Source organism: Mustela nivalis (genome assembly GCF_964662115.1).
Source record: "Mustela nivalis genome assembly, chromosome: 1".
Taxonomy (NCBI): domain Eukaryota; kingdom Metazoa; phylum Chordata; class Mammalia; order Carnivora; family Mustelidae; genus Mustela; species Mustela nivalis.
Window position 1 is genome coordinate 112,511,678 of NC_139020.1, and position 16,616 is coordinate 112,528,293.

The following is a 16,616-nucleotide window of genomic DNA, read 5'->3' on the forward strand; positions in this document are numbered from 1 at the left end:
GTCTTTGGAAAGAAAATCAGAAAATATACAGTGCAAAATTTTTAAAACAATTGCCACTACCCAAAGATAACCACTGTAACACTGTATTCTAACAAAAATTTTAATGTGGTCTTAGGGACATAATTTCTGCACATTTCTGGAACCCATTTTTCATGCGGAGATCTTAGCTTGGCTTTCTCTTACACTACCAATCTTCACTACCTTGCCATTGCTCCTATTTCTGGACTCTTCATTTATCAGAGTAAGCGAAATTTCTCCTTTTTTTCTTCATATGGTACTAGTCACTTTAAATAGGTCAGGTATTCCAAAGGATATGTCGTAGCAAAACACACAGAAAATCACTCTGCTTTGAAAGTTAATCCCCACCTTGTATCCAGGACCCTGGCACTTCCTGTGTGTGCTTATGCCTGTATTTTGTCTGTCCTTTCTCCAATGATGTTCACATCGGCCCCATCTTAAAGCCACTGGATTGATTCTTGCATGTACTCTGCCTTGATCTTGACTTTCTTATCTAGAAAAACCTTCGAACGTTTGCCTGCTACCTCCACTTTAACCATCCACTCTCTTAACTTTGCAATCTTTTATTCTCACTTCTGCCAAATTTGTTTTTTCCAAGATCGCTGACAGTCAGGAGAAAGCAGTGAGCCAGGTGAGCGTTAAGGAATAGAAAGTATATTCTGGTGTAACCGCAGCATTTGGTACTTTGGGATCCACATTCCGCTTGGACCTCTACAACTGTGTAGAGCTTTGTACTTTACAAAACGTGTTACATTTGTCCATGTTCGCCTTATAAAGGCATATGAAGCTTGTGAGGTATTAGCCCCTGTTGTTCAGATGGGGAAATTAATGATCATTGAGGGAAAAGATTTAGCTAGTTACATAAATATTTATGGCAAAACTGGGGATAACAACATGTGTTAGAGATAGTTTATTTTTGGATTTGTTTTGGGATCTGCTCATCTTTAGTCTTTAGGTTTGTGCTTGTGGGTAACCAAATTCATATAATTTGGCTTCCTTTTTTATATTATTTTCAGTGTGCTAGTTTTGATCCTACTCTCTAAACTAATTATTAAGAATCGAGAACAGTGAATTTGTCTCCTAAAGATGTATGTAATGGTTTCATTCTTCAAAAAAGATAAATATATAGGTTTATAAAACTGTGTGTTCTGCATTGGTCTTTCAATTTTGTGATTATCCTTTTTTGTAGAAAATTAGAAATTGTGACAAAATGTGAAGGTGATTTTCTGAATTAATGATTATATGTAAAACTAATTCTGAAGTTATTTTCATTTCCTTGAGTCTTACTCTGACTGGAACCAGCATCAACAATGATACCTCTTCACAGGGTCATAGTGAGAAAGAACTGCCTAACAAAATATGAATCCCTGTTAGCTCTTCTTGTGATAAATTTAATAATAATCCTTTGTCCTAGTGCAGCATCTAAGTTAAGAAATATCATTGTATTTCATTTTTGTTTTTCATCTCACTTAGCTCATAACTTTATTGAAACCTGCAATTTTTAGTACCATATTTTTTTATAAGCTTCTGGTAAGGTTCATAAATCAGATTACAGTCTTTATTCTCATATTATTTTCTTCTACTTTTAAAGATTACATTAATGAGCTGGCTGTTTAAGAATCATTCTCATGATTCATTCATCTGTTACGCCTCCTTTTAAAGCTTCAGCACTGAAGGTCTTTTGACAAACCAATATTTATAACAGTTTGACAGCAGGATGAGGAACAGCATTTGTCTTTGTAACAGCTTGAAGAAAGCCCCTTTCCAGGACCCAGTCATGCAGTTACAATCTTGACCTCTTTCTTATGCTGGGAACATACATACAGCAGCACCTCCCATGTGTTTTCTTGTCCCATTGACTGTCCATTCACTTCCCATCTGTTTTGCAGCCTTAAAGGAACAGAAGGGGCCCTCTTCTTATAAATCTGTCTTCGCAGGTGATAAATGATGTCCTATCTCTTTAAGGGCTGCCTGGGTGGTTTTCTTTTTCTTAAAATGTTTCAACTTCCCTTCTAATAAAATTCAGAATAAGATATATTTTTAAGAAGAAGAGGAAAATAGGAAAGAAAAAAGTGATGGATTATTTTCAAACTTTCTTAATTGATTGGGACCAAATATTTTACTAAAGATTTTTTAGCCTTCTCAATTAATTGCCTCAATCATATTTTAGAAATTGTTTTGATAATTAGATTTTTCTGTGGAGACAAAAGGAATGTATTTATTTTGAAATAGTGTATTTAAACTTTTGTGAGGGACAAATAAAGCAATGTATCATTAATGACTTAGTATGTAGAGTAACTTATAAAGATTTTTTTTCAACATAATTTGAGTTGATAAATGTAATTAATATGGAACATTTTATGTACTGGATACAGAATAAAATAATTCACAGAAGATGACTATACATCTTATGCTAGAATCTTAACTTTTACACTGAAAAGACAATCATGAATCCCATAAAAATTTATTATTTTTTCTTCAGTTGCTAAAAAGGAAATGCTTCAAGTATTTATATTTGTATCATTGGATTTTCCAAGCATTGAGCAGAAATAAAAATATTTTTTTCTCCCATGCAGAAATTACTTATAGAAGCCTAATGGGACAAATATCGCTCCCCCAAAAATGTTTTTAAATTACTGATTTTAAAAATATTACCAGCATAAAAAGACCACTTCTCAAGTTTTGCTATATTATATGAAACAGCTGCCTAGTGGCACACCTTCCACAAACTAGTTTTTTTAGTTTGTTTGTTGATTCCCTCTCCCGTTTCAAAAAGGGTTTGCAGCAGCTTGCAAAGGTCTATCCTGTACAAAAGGTAGAAATACTTAAGTGGAAAGTTGGATGAAAGGAAAGAGAAAGTTAAGGCCCATGAGATCATGTGAAACTTGGGATAAGATTGGTACCCTCTCAAAATACTTGTTTAGGGTTCTTCTGTTTTGTAAGTAACCTGAAAATTTAGCTCTGAGTTTCCTAGACAGCTGATGCAAAATGGAAAGCAAAGTTGATTATGTTGCTGGTGGCTGTCAGACCCAGCAGTGGCTTAGTGGAAGCATAGGTGTTGCTAGCATACAACACCTGAGGGAAATTTCATCCATCCTCACAGACAGAACACTAAGTTATATGATAGAGTACATCAGATAACTACGTATTATCACGAATTTTGTGGGGCTCTTGGTTTTGGCTCATTGTAGGCTAATAACATAAGTAGTTCTAGGTGAAATCAAAATGATGCAGTCCAGATACATAGCTGTTTGACTTATCTAAAGATGAACTTACGTAGTATCTAATATCCCGCATACAGTCTTTCATACATATGATTTCTTTTTGCAGCTGAGCCTTGTAATAATCAAGTAGTAGAAGGTTCAAGGTTTTATACTCGTTGACAGTAACAAACACCTGGAATGGAGCTACTCTATTAATTAAGGGCAGATCCATAAGCATTAATAATCAGCTGAGATGAAATTACAGGGCCATCTACTTACAAAAAGGAAAGAACTGAGTGTAAGGCTACTCTGTGTTCATTCATCCTGAAGTCTTGTAGAGAATTTGCTTTAATATATCACGGAAATGTTTTAAGAGGTTTTGATTATATTGGCCAAAAGAGCCTAATAGAAATGCTTGCAGTTAAGAGTTTTTAAAAAGAAAGAGAAAAAGAGGGAGGAAGGGAGAAAGGAAGGCAGGCAGGCTGGCTGGCGGCAAATTTACTAACAAGTCACTTTGAGCTATTTGTATATTCATTAGACCTAAGTTGTAATTTATCTCATAGACTTTTTAAAAAATCTAATGTTTCTGAAATTATATAGCCCTGTGAGAATAATAATGTTATTTGCGGTTGAATTTTTATTCTGTGCTTAATACTGAATAAATTATAAAAAGTAGTAAGGAGCAAACAAGACAATTAAGTTTAAAAGGATGCAGTTAAAAGATACGATCAGTTAGAATAGTACATTTCAGTTCTGAGTTTTAAAGGAATGCAGGCTTTGAATTCTTCTGGATAGATTCCCTCACATTACAGATAAACGGGCTGTGACTTGACTGTGAATGTTAAAGGCAAAGGAAGGGCTAGAAGCCTTGCTTCTGCTGACTACGCTGTCACATAGCTCTTAATCCTTTATGTTCTCATCTTTATAAAAACCATATAAAGTTACTACCCCATTGATTATTAGGGGTGTTAGTGCAGGGGTTTCTAACCTTTGTTGTCATGAAACAATCCTTTCATTATATACTCTCAGAAGTCTATGTTTTGGAAGATTTGTCTACAGTAATACATACTTTTTCATTAGAAACATAGTTAAAATTATATCTTCTATCAGACTAAATAATAATTGTTCTGGGAGTAGGCGTAATTCTGGCCAAAGATATCCTGAGATAATAGAAATAACCCAGACAACTCTGCTACCACCTTCAGCAGACCCCTAGAAGTCAGGGACCCCACCCAGCTTTGAAATTATTGTATCAGTCTCAAACAGCTTTCCAGAACATAGGAAATGATGTTTACCTTTTGTTTAACAAGCAGAAATATTCTGTTCATCTTCATTAATAACCCTTTAAAAATAGCCATGCCTGTTTGAAGGGGGGAAAAAAACTACAGTGCCAAGATTTAGAGGAGAAGTATGAGATTTAGCAATATACATTTGACTATCTCTTTGGTTTTCCCTCTCATTGACTATAAAAGGTGCTCCATTTTACTTGTGCTAAATCTGTTTTGACTATTCCTTTGAGAATCTTAAATCTGGTCTCTTGTCCACCTTTTTCATCTGTTGGGTATTTTCCTTGTTTCCCTGTATTCTAGACAATTCCTCTAAATACTGAAGTTCTGTAGAGCACTTGCAGTATAATTGTCTAATAAAAGGCAAACCTTTTTAGGAACAGCAAATATTACATCTTAAGAATTGTTCCTTTAGTGAACAACTTTTTTACAGCAAAATCTCAACTACAAGATGTCCTCATCTTGGTACGAAGTAGGTTTGCAGCATCTTACAAAACAGTTCTGTTAAGGTACATTTTGATCTTTGGATGTGTGGTTTGCTTGAAAGTACACTGCATTAGGAACTTTGCAGTTCGTTTCTCTGTGCTTTCTTTAAAAACCTCAGAAGTTGTAAAAGATTTATTTCAGTGCATATAGTAGTGTTTTGTGTGTGATTCTTTGTTCCTATTCTAAACTGTTATTAACCACTGAAGTGAACCTTCTCCCTGGTTTGGTCTTTTGGTATTCACAGTGTATTCAAAACCTAATTACAGATTAGTCTATATTTGAGACTTTTAGAGCAAGTATCAGAAGATTCAAAAAGAAATCCAGAGTAGCAGTATCATTTCATGTGGAGATAAAGAGACCCAAAACATGAATGGGTGTCAAGTCATCTGAAGAAAAGAAAAAAGAGAAGGAACTTCATTCACTGAGACGGATGGTTTATGAGGTGGGGATTATGGGAATATTCATGACTCAAGAAGCACAATGAATTGATGTTTGAAATAGTTCATCTTTTAAGTAAACATTGGATAAATGGAAAGTAGACTCCGTATTCACTATATGTAGAATTGCCTATTTCGGAATCGAAATAGCAGTTCAAACAGAAATAGTGGTTTGTTAATCCCTTCCTGAGTTGGTTTAATTTATCAAGTTAATCTGAAATTTTATAAGAATTCTCTAGCTATAAATATTTAATGCAAATATATAATAGAAAAAGGAGTTTGTTTTGTAATTAGCTATGCTAATCTGTACACAAATTTCTATGGGAAAATAATTTCTAAATAGCAAAATAGTTAAGTGAAGTTAGATCTTGGAATTTGAAAACACTAATACTGAGACTTTCATTTGGAAGGATCAGAAAGTAAAAAGTTTTAGTTGCTAACACTTAACCTTATTTTTACAGATAACTCTATTTCCTGTATGCAGTTAGATGACAGTTTGTATATAAGAAGAGCTGAAAACTTAGAATTTAAAATGAATGAATTCAAATATAAGAAATAATATTGTTTATTATTGGTAATATAGCTTCTTTGCAAGCAATGAAATCTGTCTACTTTCTAAAACTCTTTGTGTATGTGTGTGTGTGCGCACGCGCACAGTCAGCATAGTTTAGTCTTCTTAATAAGGTGAAATAATCAAATTGATGTTTCTCTTTACACTGGTAATATATTGTTAGATCTGAGTATTCTCTTCTGTATTGCTTATATGGTTTGGGTGACCCACCAGCTGTCCTTGACCTTTGTATGTACCCTGCCTCCTGTTCCCAGGGTGGCTCTAGTTCTGGCCTCTGCTCCTGACTTCTGTCCTCTTGGTCATTGGCCTCATACTCAGGAAGCCTATTAAGTGATATTTTCCTTCTTAATAACCTATAGCCTTTATTTTTTGTGCTATACTTTTGGGAACTTCGCTTACTACCTGTCGAGTATTTATTGAGCTTGTATATTGAGTCTGACATTGTTGTAGATGCTGAAATTTTTTTGTCCAGTTTCATACTTTTGTATTATTTTCCAAGGATTTCTTCAAATGCGTGCAGATCTAGTCCTCCTTAAGAAGTAATAGTATTTATTATATGTTTCTTAGTCATTCTTAGGCACATACTTGGGAGCATACTTGGTAACTAGTCCATTCCCTAACTTTTACCACAGTGTGTCTTACTTTACATAGAAGGTAAATCTTAAAACAAACACACTTGAAATAACAGCGTTTGTTTTGTTACCATTTAGAGTGTGTATATGGTAACAGATCTGGTATGTTTCTGAATTAGAGTGATGTCAAAGCTACCTCTCCAGGATTCATGTCCTTGTCTTTGGCAGTGACACCTTTGGTCTATGAGGACCAAATGAAACGTGGGATTTAAAATCATTCCAAATATAGTAGACACTTCATAGACTTAGAATGAGGTAGGTAGGAGGTGATCAAAGAGTTCTTCTCAAAGGCAGAATAGCATCTGTATCCCCCCAGGTCACTCCATTAAGTGCACTGTATTAATTAAAGGAACAAACACAGAAATAAATTTTTAAATTTAATGTAAAAAGGGTACATTTATTACAATTACTTTTTTTTTTTTACTTGAAATGTTTACCTCCACCCTCTCTTCTCTCTTCTATTCTACCCCCATTACTTCCTGGTTACTTACTTAAATATTCTTTGTGTCATTCTTGGGATTTCAGAGTATAGTGGCACAGTGTCCTGATATTCTAATTGTAAAATATGTAAAAACAATTTTTTGGAAGGGAAATTTGGCAATTTTATTCTGTGGTTTTCTTACTAAAGTTAATTAGATAAGCCTTTTACTGTCATTTGGAAAAAAACACTACTTATCTCTAATTTTAGAAGAATTTGAGTTTGATTCAGACTCCACAGTTAGCTGCCTGCATCTGAGTAGCCCTTGGTTTCTTTCAATACAAATAGATTTTGCTCTGAACAGTCTCTAGTGAGTGATGCTGCTATACTACCCACTTTCAGGTCGTCTGTCCAGCTGAGGATAGAGGTCATGGACAAGGCAAAAGGATGGATAGAGCTGGCCCTGCAGCTGCCCGATTGTACGCAGATCGTGGAGAAGATAGAATCAGATTTCCTTTTCATACAGTACAGCTTTCCCAAGTTGAAGTGGTTCTCGGTGAAATGTTAAGAGGAGCTGCCAAGGCTTTAAACACCTGATATAGATTTCCATATGTTGTTCCATTTAAGCCAGATGATTTTTTAAATACCCTGTTCATTTCCAAAATTCTGTGAGACAATTTAGAAAACTCCTTTTCGGGGCACCTAGGTGGCTCAGTGGGTTAAGCCTCTGCCTTCAGCTCAGGTCATGATTTCAGGGTCCTGGGATCGAGCCCCGCATCAGGCTCTCTGATTGACAGGGAGCCTGCTTCCCCTCCCCTCTGCCTGCCTCTCTGCCTGCTTGTGATTTCTGCCTGTCAAATAAATAAAATCTTAAAAAAAGAAAAGAAAAGAAAACTCCATTTCTCCTACTCTCCCCTTTTTTTAAAAAAAATTCTTCAGCTGATGAACTGCTCTACATGGAACTCTCTAAATACTCGCTGAAGAAAATGGGTGAAACTGTTTCTAAGCAACAAATGAATTAATTTTAAAAATAAAAATACAGCCTTATTTTGAGAAAGGTTGTATATTTTTGGTTTGACTGTATATAGTCAAAAAGTAGACTAAACTTCCATGAGATGGGTTGGGATTACTTTTTCCGGTTTCACATACAAGGAATTCTTGCGACCTCTGTAATAACTATTCTCATGTTGGCTCAGTAAATAGTTGGATTAAAACAATATACTTTTTTTTCCTATATCTAGATTTTATGTTAGTCTCAGACTAATACCAAGAGGTAGAAGTGTTAAATCACTGGCATAAAAAAAGATGAAGACGTTATGTTTTTGATCTGGAACCATATAGGCTTTGTTGAGTTCCTATAATGCTAATAAGAATTCATGAAGAGGACAGGTCTTCCTTTCTTTGGATGTTCATCAAAACTACTGTCTCACTGGTAGAAATACTTGTGTCTTCAGTTGCAGATTCTTTATTTTTTTTAACTTTTTTTTTAAAAGATTTTATTATTTATTTGACAGACAGAGATGACAAGCAGTCAGAGAGGCAGGCAGAGAGAGAGGAGGAAGCAGGCTCCCTGCTGAGCAGAGAGCCCGATGTGAGGCTCGATTCCAGGACCCTGGGACCATGATCTGAGCCGAAGGCAAAGGCTTTAACCGACTGAGCCACCCAGGCACCCCAGATTCTTTATTTTTAAATATAAAAGATATAAATGTTGAGGTGCTTGGGTGGCTCAGTCACATGAGTATCTGAAACCTGAAGTTTCAGCTCAGGTCATGATCATGAGATGAGCCCCGCATCGGGCTCCATGCTCAGCCCAGTCTGCTTGAAATTCTCTCCCTCTCCCTTTGCCCCTTCTCCTGCTTGAAAGCATTCTTGCTCTCTCTAAAATAAGTAAATGAATAAATAAATAAATTTCTTAAAAGATACTAATGTTGAAAATCTTAGTGGTTTTTCTATAGCTATAATGCAGAATACTTTACAGTTTTGTTTCTAGATCAATAGTTTTGAACCACTTTACTTTAATTGATAATTCCCACTAATATATAGAAATGTATTAAAAGAACAAAAATATTTGTCACTGTGCTTACCACAAGCTATATTTTGAAGGAGGAGTTGCATTATTAAGTTGGCAATGAAGTAGAATAAATCACAATTTCCATTGTTTTTAACATTTGGAAATTCACATGTATTGTGACTAAGGTATATCTGTGAAGGAAATCTTTATATTTCATAGAGAAGTTATAGATTTTATTTGGAAGTCTATGAACATGAAAACCTAAAATCAAATAAAATAATGTAAGTCTGTCTTCAGTGCCTGCAGTGTTTTTAAACTATATTCATTTATAGCTAGAAAAGTACCTTTTTTTTATGTATTTTTGAAGTGTTTTGCCCTTTTCATGTTTGTTGCAAATATTTCCTGCAATTTCTTTGATTTACTTTGACATATAAAGTATGCATTTTAATGTGGTCTTACTGGTAATCTTACCCTTTGTAACTTTTCCCGTTTATTCTAGAAAGTCATTTTCCAGTCTAAGGCCTGTTCAATGCTCACTGTATTCACTTTTAATTTTTAAAAATGGTTTTTTATTTTATTTTATATTTTTCTTTGTTCCAGATATTGCTAAAATAACTGAGTCCTGGGTTGGACTCCAGAGAATCTGAGAATTCCCTAAAATTCTATACACAATTACATACGTATCTATACATACATTTTTCTGTGTAATATTCCGTAACTCTTACTACATTCTGAAAGGGGTCTATCACAAACCCTACGAGCCCCTTCCCAGAAAATTGTTGTGAGCTACTACTGTAATTTATCTTAATCTTTTTTCGATATAAGGTGGTATAGGATGCTAAAGTAATTTTTTTCCCCTTTTCCCTAATAGAGTATCCCAGACCATTTATTGGACAATTATATATATTTTTTAAATTTTTTATTTAAGAGACAGAGATCACAAGCAGGCTCCCTGCTGAGCAGAGAGCCCGATGTGGGGCTTGATCCCAGGACTCCGGGATCATGACCTGAAAGCAGAGGCTTTAACCCACTGAGCCACCCAGGCACCCCTGGACAATTATCTTTTACGATTTGTGTTGCCTTGAAAAATAAATTCACTTTTAACTAATTTGTTATCTTTTTTTCTCTGCAGAAAAAGTCAGAGAAATTCAAGAAAAACTTGATGCTTTTATTGAAGCTCTTCATCAGGAGAAATAAATGGTAATAAGTAGAAGTCCTCCTACTGCATTGGTACTGACTAGATGCAAAATTTGTATTTTTTAACTTTTTATTATAGTTTATCATTATAGTTGACTATATTTTGCTTGTCCTTAATAACAGTTTTAGTGTAATTAAATAATTTTAATAGCAGGAATCTCTGAAACTAATTCTACATTTCATACATGTAATGTCCCTTTTAAATACTTGATTGTCTTCTGACTGAACTAAAAATATCCTCTAGAACTCATTTTGAACAGAACAAAGGTAAACAAAGCTCTAAACTGTTTCATAATATGCATGTGGCTCGTAAGTGTTCTGCATGTAAAGACTTGGACTGTAGCCCTCATTATTTTATTGCTCATTGTTCACATTCAGTAGGTAATTATGTGTATGTTAAGTTGCAAAGCATTTATTTGGCTTGACTAGTAATCCTGAAAATTTTCCTAAATCTTATTCTCTTATGTTTAAAAATATTTCTGTTGTTTAAAAGAACTCAGATAGCCTTAGAATGGAGTACTCTTCTGAATGTGTAGACTCTGGTCTAATTCTGTAGTCTGGCATCGGAAGCATGTTCCAAATAAAGTATTACATATTTAAAGACTTGCCTTAGTAGCTTAGTAACCTGCTGATTATTGCTAAAGAATTATAATTAGTAAGTCTTTTGCTTTTACTGAAGAAATTGAGAAAGGGAAAATGCTGTAATTAAGCCATTATTGTGTATTTAAAATATTTAATTAATCACTTCATTTGTTAGCCTTGCCCTGTAGGCAGCATGCAACACATTCAGAACTGGAAGGAATAGAAAAGTGAAAGATTCCCTCCCTAGCTGCATTCATTTCAGGACAGGCCTTTAGCCAGACTACCTGTTTTCCTCTATTGGAAGGACAGTATCTTTGAGAAAGCAAGCTAGAAAAGGAAGCACAGCTCAGATCCTTCTCATCAGAATAGCATCCCAGCAATGAATGAGGGAGGAAGGAGTTAGAAACTGGCTTTCTAGTAATGCTTTGTTATTTTGTTCTGTCTCCCTGAAGTTAAGACAGATGTATATATGGATGTATACAAAATGTATCTAGAAACTAAGTATCAATCATCTTGAACACCATCCAAAAGTATTTCATTGTTTTTAAGTGTCTATGTTCATAAATTATTTTATACAACTTCAGTGTCTGAAAATTTTTTCTTAAAGCTATAAGGTTGTTATATCTTCCTCGCTGTCATAATTACTATGAATAATTAATGTTAGAAATAAACATTTTGAGAGCTTTTTTGATTTGGAGATTCTCCTCTTCAGCACCAATGTTCTCTTGAAGTTTTTGTTAATAAATGTGGTTCAGGGCTGGGGCAGGGGGTGGAGAAAATTCATGAAAATCACAGAAGCCCATTAAAAATAGAAGCTTTATTTCTGTCTTTAATAAAATGAAGAAGCCTAAAGCCAGCCAGTGTTTTACATAATGGTCAATGTCACTTCCCTGAGCTGGTCAGTGTGACATCTTGGTGTTACCGTTGATTCTGAGAACATGCCTTTTCCTGCCAGAGTGTCTGTGTCAGGTGGAGTCCAGGGCAGTCCCAAGAGCTAAGTTGTAATGATATTTGTCTATGAGGAAACCACCCCAACTTTCATTCTTCCTTACTTGTCTTTAGTCTCTAAGGCCCTTCCCAACCCTTGGGATTTATAATCCTGTGAACTGTTGTTAGTAATTCTATTTTGTAGCCTGCAAAGCTAATGAAAAGAATAAACGTGGCAAAATGATAGTAGCCTTGCTTCATTCTGACCATTTTATAAAAGTTACCACGAACGAACTTTAAAGAATAGTTTCTTAATGATAGGGTTCCTCAGCCTGATGGTTTTTAAGTTCATTCTGATAATTGCTGAAGAGGTTTATACCCAACACAGTCATACACAGTTTCCTTCTGCTGATTGGTTTTAATAGGTTTTCAAATTTTTGCCATAAAAAATAAATTACAGCATTTTTTTATTTACACATCATGTTAATAAAATTGTTCTATTGTTACATTAGGTGATATTTTGAATTTAATAAAACTAGCAGACAGGCAGTTAAGCTTCAGTATTTTTATAATCATGCAGTAATAAAGTTTAGAAATTTTGTATTTGCCTCATACCTTAATTTATCAAATGTGTTTATTTTTGCAGAATCCTACCAATAATATAATCACCTCTGCATACATGTGAAGAAAGAAAACGTCAAGGTCTCTTGTCCTGCCTTTTTTCCTTCTGCTATTCCACCTTTTTAAACATAAAATAAAGTCATGGGATAAAAATAATTTATGCGTGTTCGAGGCACTTTAACCATCAGTTGCCTTTCGAATGCAAGAACAATGGAAATGGCATTAAAATCCTATTTTATTTTATTGAAGTGACAAATTGAGATAGTACAAGTGGTGTGGCAGTTAGATTCAGTCCTTGAAGATAAGAAGTCTGCTCTCCTGCTTGTCTCATTTGTGGTGGCACATGTTCAACTAATTCATTAGCTCGTGTTACTCAGTGTCAGTTTTTTTCTGGGGAAAAAATGCCAGATGTTGTGAAGAGCTATCAATTGTATATAAGATGATGGTAACCCGCTAAGTTGTTGTCTGTTTTTGTAATGCTCTATATGCAGTAGCTATTTGATTATGAAAATTCAGTTTACATTTATCATGTGAAAGAGGACTAGCTAACAGAAGAGTGCCTCAAATAGGTGAATTCGGATTTCAGCAACTTGCTCGCTAAGGGGGGTGCCTTAGAAGCGAAGTTGGCAGCAGCTTCCCTGGTTGCTTCCGTTGACAGTTTCATCCTTTCTGTACCCATTTTGGATGTTGTATAGGTAAGTCGGTGTTCTGTTAACCATGGGTGTTTTGAACCTGTGGACAGAGCTACTGGGTTGTGACACAGGGTAAGGAAGATAAAGAATAATCAGTTGACTGACTTCGTTGAGACTGTTACCAAGCACTTCTGGTGGGCTTCAGGAAAAGGCTTTCTGTCACAAGACTGTTTTAAAAAGAAATTATTTCAACCGAATAACGTTGACCATCTCCCTCTTAGCCGACCATGTAAAAAAAAAAAACATAAAATTTGATTCACGGCAGTTCAGTTACTGTACCCTCACAGCATTTTTGTGTGTTTCATACAAATACTTTTTTATTGGCTCAAGGACCTTAAAGCAAAGAAATATGCTATTTTGGGCTTAAAATCTCTTTCTCATTTATCTCTGCTCTTTGTTGCCATTTCATTAAGCCTTTATTATTCTAATAAAAGTGCCCATTGTGTGACAGTTTTATTTTATAGTTTACTTAATTTTACAGCTATTTTAGAATTATGTTTTGGTAACAGTGTCCTTGCTACCCCACTTTTTTTTTTTAATTTAGCATCAATATACTCTTCATTATGATTTCTCTAAGATCTGAGGACATTTAATATACAAAGTTGGAAGGATATCACAGACTATTTCAGAAATTGAGAATTCAGTTAATATTTGTTCTGTACTGTTTGATAAGAAAGGTAGATCCAGTTTTATTCAGCTGGTAGCAATCTACGTTGTTACTTGGTAGATGAGAGTCAAGAACATTTCATGTGTCTTTCACCTCTAGAGCTGATGGATGAACAGAAAAGGAATAAATACACACACACACACACACACACATGTTCTGTGCTGAGTTTAGAGATGACCTCACTGGTTAACTCCCTCTAACCATGCTGTTTGGTGGTAACTCCTCACTGAAGCAGGCACCGTGCAATTATTAATATTTTTGTAGTTGTAAAATACAGCCACTTTACAACTATAAATCTGTTTCTAAAGAAATAGGACCATGTTTATTTGTATATGCTATGGATAGGAAAAAAATACCCTCAGCTGTATTTCTATAGCTTTTTTCCGAGCAGAAGGTTAATGTTAAGTCCGTACTTTTTCACATCTCTTTATGTAAATACAAGAAACAGTGATGGGTGTCTTCATTTTTGAGATCAGTATTTATAAATTAAGCACAAATAGATGATAAAAATTAATGTGATTAAAAATCCCATGTAAGAGTCCAGACACTCCCTCTCATCCCCCACACTAATATGACTTCTTTCTTTCATGGGCTACATTTTTTTTTTTTCTTTTTAAGCTGATCTCATTCTAAGCATGCCTCCCCTGCCCCCCACCCCTTGGAAGTTAGGTTGATGCAGATGTTATTTAAAGAAAAAATAAAATTCAGATTCTCAACAGTAAATCCTGTGTGTTTTGTCTGTAACTCAAAAAATTACAAATGATTCAAATATAAACAAATCACTTCAGAAACTGAATATACAGGAGTTAAGTTCTAACTTGACCAGGAATCATTTGTTTTAGGGCAGAATTTGCCAAGAATAGGGTGAACAAAGCCCTGTATGGAAGACTGAACAACTAAGTAAATGATATCTATAATTGACTCGGTCAAGGTGTCAGTTTTAAAACTCCATATTCGTAGGCAGTACACAACAGGAAATAAGCCCTTCTTGCTGCTTCACAGTTGAATCCACTGAGCTCTAGCTATCGGTGGAGCAATCCGCCTTTCTTAGTGGCTTCATTATATTTTCTCCTCTTTGTATTACCCCCCTTTTTCAGACTTTACCCCAGTGGACTCCTTCCCACAAATAGTTTGGCCTCCAAATGGAAATGAATAGTGTAAAAATGAGTAGGGAACATTGCAGAGAGTGATACTTCCTCACCGTATAATTTGAGAAATTTACATATGATGGTAAGATTCAGAGTGTAGGCTTAAACGGTAAATTCCTTAAGTAGTTAATAATTTTATATTTATTTATTTCAGATGTATTTATCTTAAAAAAGAAATAATGGTATTTTAGTTTTCCACTGAAAGGGATCAAAGCAGTGCTTTTTCTCTCAGTTCTCTAAGCTGGTGTTGGCTGTAGTTTCAGGTACTTAGCAGTGTAGAGATGTGCTTACAAATATACTTACTTTTGAATGGTCATGGCTATGTGTTTAAATATTTAAAACTTAACCTTGTTTTTACTTGTGCACTGTGAATGAACTTTGTATTATTTTTTAAAACCTTCATGCTCCATGTAGTTGTTATTGCAATTTTATTTTGCCTGTGCTTAATTAAGGTCATTTGTATAGATTAGTAATTAAAGATCTTTAAATCATGTTATAATTTGATATTGGAGAGCATCTTTTAACTTTTCTCTGTATTAACGAGGAGATGAGAGAGAGAAGAGAGAGACCTGTGCACCTAGACTCATAATTTGACCTCATAGTGTAACCAAATTCATGGTCTCATAAGCCTCTTAATGTGGCTCTTTTCTGAATACTTATATTTCACATGCTTCACATTTCACCATTGTAATCCATGGTCAAACAATGCCTTTTTTCATGTCTTGATATTTGTCAAAACATTTTGGTATTTTCTCTGATAAAATATATTAAAAATGTCTTTTAATTGGATTTTGCTGCCATGGCCATCATTTTCATTAATGATGCTAGCTCGCATGTTCATTTGTACAGGAGGCTTACTGGAAAATCATACCCAAGTCTTAGAATGGGAAGAAATTGAGGATCCCTTACTTCCATCTACCACCTTGTTATGAACTCCTATTTCTCTTTTTTTTTCTTCCCAGAACTTTGTTCCTAAGTGATGCTTATTAAATGTTTGTTGATCATTTGATGTGTAAAATAAGACAGAGTAGAGGAGTGCCTTCTCCAGGATTCCTATGGTTGGCTGAAGTCAAAACTAGGGAAAGACTCAAAGTCATGATCACTTCTATAAGTAGTACATTCTAGCTGGAATATGCTTTATTGCTGATGAGTTAATGTCAAGAGACCATCTTCGAATTCCTTTGGAAGTTTTGTAGAAAAGAACATGTCTTAGTCACGTTAGCCTGTATGTCACTTGTCACTGTTAACAGACCAATCTCAATGTGAGGCTCAAAAAGTAGTTGTACTTTGTATACTTCAGGTTCAAAAACTGCATGCATCAAAAAAGGTTGAAGAATTTACTTCTTGTAGATTAACAGTGATTTGTTTCTTCTCACGCTTCCAAATGAAAAAAATCATACCTTTTAAAAATTACTCATTTTTTAATTGAAATATAGTTAACATAATACTAAACTAGTTTCAGATGTATGAAGAATTCTCTACCAAAGAGAAGCAGCTATCATGTGTTTGTAAATAATACAGATGTATTGTTTAATTGTTTTACAAAATGTATTTTAAAATAAACACATCCAGTTGGTGATAATTAAAATGGTTATATTCTGCACATATAAGTTAATAGATGTAGAAAACTTTAGAGTTAAGGTGAGCACTATAAAAATTATCAAAGATTAAGAAGCAGAACAGTATCAGGAAAGTTTATTTTTGTTAATTATTTATTTAA

At 34.5% G+C, this 16,616-nt stretch overlaps 1 protein-coding gene across 5 annotated transcripts in view; it reads left to right on the top strand.

Moving 5' to 3' along the window:
- Positions 1-15,685, top strand: part of OPA1 (OPA1 mitochondrial dynamin like GTPase) — an 89,785-nt gene extending 74,100 nt beyond the window's left edge. For 4 of the 5 annotated variants that reach the window (XM_082685797.1, XM_082685800.1, XM_082685798.1 and 1 more), the window contains 2 exons: positions 10,195-10,262; positions 12,415-15,685. In XM_082685797.1, the coding sequence (XP_082541923.1) occupies positions 10,195-10,259 (65 nt within the window). In that variant the 3' untranslated portion in view covers positions 10,260-10,262; positions 12,415-15,685. The remainder of the gene's footprint in view (positions 1-10,194; positions 10,263-12,414) is intronic. The other variant, XM_082685796.1, reaches the window with a different exon arrangement.
- The last annotated feature ends 931 nt before the right edge of the window (positions 15,686-16,616 follow it).